The sequence below is a fragment of the Patiria miniata genome, unplaced genomic scaffold, assembly GCF_015706575.1.
Source record: "Patiria miniata isolate m_02_andy unplaced genomic scaffold, ASM1570657v1 HiC_scaffold_15, whole genome shotgun sequence".
Classification (NCBI taxonomy): Eukaryota; Metazoa; Echinodermata; class Asteroidea; order Valvatida; family Asterinidae; genus Patiria; species Patiria miniata.
The window spans coordinates 2877199-2883883 of record NW_024037053.1 but is presented as its reverse complement, the minus strand read 5'-3'; the positions used below and the strand labels follow the sequence as shown (position 1 = coordinate 2883883).

Sequence of the window (6685 nt, the reverse complement as noted above, 5' to 3'; positions counted from 1 at the left end):
GTCCAAGCTGCGAAACAAAACACACGTGCATGCATAATTACCGTGCCATACTGTACTGTACAAGTGTCGACGGGCATGGTCGGCTGACGTGACTTTGTCAAATTTATAATCATACTTTACTCTTTAGAGTTGAGATGGCTGGCGAAGATTTACCCGTTTCCAAACAGGTAGAGTTTGAACGTTTTTGTTTCAAGGGGGATTACGCAATTTTCAACTGCTATTGCTAAAGCAAAAAGTGCTATAGTCTAAGTTAGTATAGTAAAATGTATTGTTAGTGTATTAGTGTTACGGCATTGCAAAAAATGCGACACCATTGTGAATCTAGACTATATCACATTTAACTGCCCGTCCAACCTACCCCTAGAACTATGGGTATTACGTGTAATACCCATAGTTCTACGGGTACGTCCAACCATGGAGCTATAAAAAGGAACCAGAGCGTTCAACTAGGCTTAGCTAATGCGTCTGGTGCCGTGTTGACATCGTTGCAGCTTTGTATTCAGGAGACGGGAATCAGACTTAATGCAACTTCGGACTTCAACACAAATAGGACTTTTAACATAATTTTAACATTAAATTAAGTCACGTTGATTTTTCGTGGATTGTTTTGTTTGATGACAGGGAGCAGCCACAATTGATGGGATTCACACAGACGTCGTGTGTACCGCCTTCAAAGACAGAATATTTGTCGCGATAACACAGTACGAGAAACTAGGAACAATTGTAAGTGATTCAATATAGATCAATTTCATGGTAAAAACATACTTAGGAGTTATGGACACCTCTTTTCAGTTTTAACCCTAAAAGGACCGGGGTGCGGGGGGGGGGGGGGGGGTCTTCCTAGCTTTTTCCGCAATACCCTTGCAAAAGAAGTTTTTCCCGACCCGAGCTGTCCTGACTTTTTAGCCTTGAGTCTTGCGCATCTTTTGATAACAAAAACATAAAATTCTGACCATGGGTTACCATGCAGCAAACTTTTTTTCTGTATAGTAGTGTTCACAAAGCAGAGTTACCATTGGTGCATATGAATAATAAATTAGCCGCATATGAATAATAAATTAGCCGATAATTCCAAACCCTTTAACCTATGGTTCTTGGATACCTTAATTCATATTAAGTTGTTCTATGCACCGAGTTTCATAATTTTCGTCACTCAATGGCCAAGATCTGAAGGGGGTGGGGCAGAATCCCCCCTCCCCGAAATCTGAACAGGGCTGGGCTTAAACCCCCCCCATGCAAAAACCCCTTACGTCATAAGGACAGGTCCTCTAATTGGGGGGGGGGGGGGGGTGGCAAGTGTTGTGTACATGCTGAGTAGGCAAGGCTTAGGGAATGTACAACATTTGCTTTTGCTACAATTTTCAGAAATTAATGAATTTGGAGGATCAGTATGTTATAGCAAATATTGTTACACTGACTTGTTTCACGTTTTGGGCTTGTAGTGTTCTTGTAGTCTGGTTCCCTGACCCCACTTAAGATGAATCGGAGCAATTTATAGACTTTGGGGAATTGTAAGGTCAGAGAATCAGTCTAGAAGGCTTGTACCCCTTCACAGGTGTGTTATCAATTGCAAAGAAAATGCGGAATAACTAATTAGGAAAAAGTAGGAGCAGCTTTTGAAAAAAGCCAGTTTTCTCCAAAAACGTCGGTGAAGGGCAAAACCTAATTTGATTTATAATAGTTTTCTCCAAAGCTGGTCGGCCGACCAGCGTTGGAAAAACACAATTTTTCTTGAAAATGTCAGCACAACAGGATCCACAATTTTACAGGATGCTGTAGACTGTCATTCCCTAACAATCCAGTAAGGTACTTTGTGATAATTTGATCATTTCGTTTTGTGATGTTTTGTAAATGTTGTATCTTCCCTTTAATGTATCCGTCTATTAATTAAATTAAGATAATTTTTATGGATGGGTTCAATTTTCTTTCGTTCAGGTGCATGTTATTCCAGACTCGACCCCAGCAGACACGAGGCAGCAGAGTTTCACAACAAAAGTCCTTCTTGGGAAAGATGAAGTAATTGTTTTCTCCTTAATTCTTGTCACACTAATGTTCACAATTATTACAAAACTTTGCACCATGTGTCATAAGGCAAGCAATGATGCAGCATAATGCTGCGATAACAGTTTTGCCAAATGTGTTGTACTCTTTCATCTTATGAGTAGTGCTTGAAATTATCAGTAATATTTTTGGCAAAATCCTCAAAGATGAGACATTCAATTCATAACAATTATTCCCATGATAGGAAAAAGAAATTAAGAAGAGAAAACAAATAATCTTTGTTATCGTAGATAAACATGATCATATTGAAGATGGCCATAGAATTTGTCATTCTGAACAGAATACTTTAACCCTAACTGCCCTGAATCCATCAAAATCCTCTTTGCCAAAGTGGAGGAATTTGGAGGATTGAGGGTACATGGCAAATGTGCGTTACTGATTTCGTAGGATGCACCATGTCAAGGTCTTGGGCAGGACCTTAGGCCTGGATTATGTTTGAAATCCTCCGTACTGCTCCAGGATGTCACTGGCCAAGCCTCAACATTTTCCATAAGGCTAATTGGAGGATTTTGCAGGATTGAGGCTATATCCTAGCAAAAAGGCCTAGGGAGTTAGGGTTAAAGATTTGTTGTTGAATTTCCGTGTTTGGGCAAAATCCTCAAAGATTGGTCATTGAAATCATGAAAATAATTCACAACTGCAGGCAGAGTATGTACATGTAGCGTACCACAGGCAGCATAAATTTCAATAACCAATCACTCACTCACTTTTTTAACATCGGTCTCGACATAATTATCACCAAATACAATTGTATCTGGTTTTGGGTTTGTCCCAGTTCCCTGTGAAAGAGTTTCTTACATAAAACTTAAAAAAAAAATGTTTAGGTGGGGGTGGGTTAAGAGTATTTTGGCATATGCTCTTACATCTTCTGACAGAAAATTTTCATTTTTGAAACTGGTTTTCTAAAACAAAAAAAACCTTAACAATCAATTTAAATTGGACACAAAGGTGCATTTTCAAGGATTGCATTAAACAAAATATACATTACGTGGGCCCTTTTATAATCAAACAAAAAATGATGCAACATAATCATATCAGGCTTCAATTCAACTAATATTTTTTTTATCAATTCCTTTTTCAGCCTATTACCCACGTCATGGCCAAGAACCTAGCAACGAAGATCTGTGAAGGGCCAGACAGTAAGCCACTCCTCCTGGCCATCGCTTTAAAGGAGCACTCCCCGTCGGTACTGAAATCCCTTCAAGAACTAGTGGTGCAGTTCCGAGTGTGGTGACATTCCCTTTAATCATGGCAGGGGTGTTCAATCTCAGCTTTAAAGCTGATTTCAGCTTTGTTTGTTTTAGATTTCAGCTTTTTTCCCTCACTTGCTGTGTGTAAAAGTATAGGAAATTTCCAAAGTTCAACTTTTGTACACCTTTTTCAGCTGTTTTCAGCTATTTTTATCAGTGGTCACTCACACCCCTGATCATGGGTGGATCCAGAGAGGTTACTGCTGGCAAGGGGGGGGGGGGGCAGAAGGGCTCTCACACTTTAAAACTTTGGGTGGGGGGGGGGGGGGGGGGGTGCCACTCCGCACCCCTGCACCCCCCTCCCCCCTTCTGGATCTGTCACTGTTAACGATTAGCGTCCACTGAGCTGCAAGGTAACAAAATAGGAAGTTGTTGCTTGTAAAATTTACTCTAGATCAAAATGTTGGATTTTACTGCATTCATATTATTGAAATAAACCACAAAGGGAAAAAGACTAGGTGAATTCTAATTTTTGAAATTCATAATTCATAATTTAAAGTTGAACAAACAAATTGACTTTTGGTACCCCGTTTTGTCAATGTCTTTATCAAGGGGTGCTAGTTAGAAGCCATTTATGCCATGTAGCCAGGGATAACGTCACCCAGCGTTACAAGGCTTGCATTATTAGCAATGCTGTCAACCTGGGAAATGGCAAACAGCAGTCACTCTGGGATACTAGCTGCTATAACCTTCCCAAATCATCCAAAATCCTCTTTGTAAAATGGAGGATTTCGCAGGATTGAGGCTATATGGCAAGAATATGTGGCTGATTTGGAGGATGCACTGTGTCAAAGTTTAAGGCCACACCTTGTATTGTTGGTGACTGCTCTATGTTCCGACACCCGTATGTTCCAACAACATAGATTGTGTTACTCCCGGTTAGGGTTAGGGTTAGGGTTAGGAATAGGAATATGTGCAGTCGGAAAATAGGGGTGTCGGAACATAGAGGTGTAACCGTATTGTTAATGCTCAGCCATTACATTTAGGCCTGGATTATACTTGAAATCCTCCGCACTGCTCCAGGATGTCACTGGCCCTGCCTCAATGTATTGAAAGTGATTGCCGGAGGATTTTGCAGGATTGAGGTATTGGTCACCCCTTAAGGACCATGCATATTTAAGAAAAATGGAGGATTTTGCAAGATTGAGGCTGTATGCAATTTTTTACATGGAGGCATGCAGTTGGAGGATTTTGAAGGATTGAAGTTACATCCTAGCAAATATGCCTAGTGAGTTAGCGTTCAGGAATTCCGATTGAAGGGTTAGATTTTGTATCATACATGCATGCAACTTTGCCTCGGATCTGATTTCCTTGTTTTTTATTTCTCATGAATACAAATTGAAAAATACTCGGTACAAAGTCTTGTGTGGTTTGGAGTTTCCTCATTTTTTCTAAATTCCCAGTTGCATGCCTGATCATATTTTTCTGTACATTGGAGAACAGCTCAATTTTCTGGTCATGTGGGAGCAAATGCCAGGTGATGTTTTCAATGATATTCAACCATTTCTCTGTCAAAAATAGTTAAATTTTAAAACAATTTTTAATTGTTAAAAAGTTGAGTTTTGTTTTCTATGCAAAGATAATTGCTTGTTTACTTTTACTGTTACTTGTTTGTTGTTACTTTATGTCTTACTTGGGTAAAATATTTTGCCATTGGGCTCTGAATTTTCAAAGCACGTGTATTTTGTGTTTATTGTGTGATTAAAAAATTGTAACAGCGCCCTCTGTTGATAGAGTTTGTTGAGTGGGTGGGGCATAAGTCAGAGCGTGCTTTTCACTATACAAACCACGTGTAATATACGTGTACGTGCTTCTGAGTCTCGCACGTGATGCAAATGTATTTGTCCTATTTGAATAAATGAAAAAAACCCACAAATTTTGCTTTGTTTTCATTTAATGGGTGTCTGTATGATAAATTAATATTAGATTGTTATACCATCAAAGGGGCGTGGCCGAAGGGCTTCGTTGAATGAAATATATTGAAAGAACAAAAAAGTGCTCTTTTATTGAAAAGACTGGAAATAATTATACATGTATGTACACTTGAGAAAAGAACAAAAACTACTGTTTGACCAAAAATTCAAGTCAACAACTGTGTTTTAATAATGAAATGTTCCTCAACGATAAAAAAAAAAAATGAGTATTTATGTTGCCAACTTGATCGCGTGGCTTAATGATAATGTGGGCGGGATTAGGGCATGTGTCGCTGCTCCCATGTTAATCAATGGAAGTCTGACTTCCGCCTCGACGAAATAATCACCTTTCCCACTGATGTAAAAAATCCACAGCCAGACTACGTGGATGATTATGCGTATGACGAACGGAGTGACGTAGGAGCGGGTACCAGGAATAATTAAACACCTGTTATTATCTACGCTGTACGTACATGTACATGTACATGAGTGTTGTGTATGTATCATGCATATGGCATATTAACGCTACAGAAACGAAACAGACTTTACGAAAGGAGTACCTCTTTTTGGATTTATTTTATTCAAACGGTGCAGTTTTAATTAATTCTAAGGTAAGTACCGTGGAGGATTATTGTTTATCCTTAATTCCCGGCAGTTAATTTTATGGTAGAATTATTCTTGTCGCCGTGGTGGAATTTTGTTGTATTCGTCATCAGTGAATGGAAATCATGCCTCGTACATAGGGAGCGTGACCGTCGATATTCGAAGGCCGTAATTTTCTACATGAATCCCCGCCCTGCATCTCACCAGTTTACCGCTGTGTTTTAACCGTCCATATTTTTGGATTACATGTATTCATATTCATGAAATTGTAGACATTATTTTTCCCACGAGAGCAAAATTTCGCTCAAATTCGAATAATTATGAATGATGAAACAAAAGGACCGACGATGGCGATTTTAATCAAAATGATTTCAAGTTTAGTTTATGTTCAAGATGGTGTGAAAACGATTCTTTAATTTCAATTTATAAATTACTTCTTGTATTTTTGTTCATATTTTAAAAAAAAAATCGTGTTGATGAAATTCCTCGGCAAAAAGGGGCGGTGAATTGAATCTTAGTATTTTTTTCCTAGACTCATCTCAAATAAATTACCTGAACGAAAACTGAAGTAATTATCAAGTGAATTTTAATATTAGATCATTTGCTGGGACGCGTGCCTTCGTTCTGTTTATATATGCAGCTTGCGGTTTCACAAATTGCTTTTCAAACTCCAGAAATAAATCACCTGTGCACTGTATATTGCAAATGCTTTCATGCAAATTACCAAAGCGGCACGATCGCAATGATGGCCAAAGAGTATAATGGGTTAAACTCTCACCCTAATTTCAATATTAAAAAGATCGGATAAGTAGGCTTGGATCGATGATGTGTATCTATGTACAGAAGCAGTGCATACTA

General features: G+C 38.8%; 2 protein-coding genes across 2 annotated transcripts in view; both read left to right on the top strand.

Moving 5' to 3' along the window:
- The first annotated feature begins 16 nt into the window (after positions 1–16).
- LOC119722417 (proteasome assembly chaperone 3-like) lies at positions 17–3384 on the top strand. Its single transcript, XM_038192525.1, has 4 exons — positions 17–167; positions 622–723; positions 1936–2016; positions 3143–3384. The coding sequence occupies exons 1-4, from the start codon at positions 135–137 to the stop codon at positions 3293–3295; spliced, it is 369 nt and encodes a 122-aa protein (XP_038048453.1). The 5' UTR covers positions 17–134; the 3' UTR covers positions 3296–3384.
- A 1944-nt stretch (positions 3385–5328) lies between these two features.
- The window catches only part of LOC119722414 (ras-related protein Rab-3C-like), a 54854-nt gene continuing 53497 nt past the window's right edge, over positions 5329–6685 (top strand). Inside the window, exon 1 of the mRNA XM_038192521.1 lies at positions 5329–5835. Within this exon, the coding sequence (XP_038048449.1) occupies positions 5698–5835 (138 nt within the window). The 5' untranslated portion in view covers positions 5329–5697. The remainder of the gene's footprint in view (positions 5836–6685) is intronic.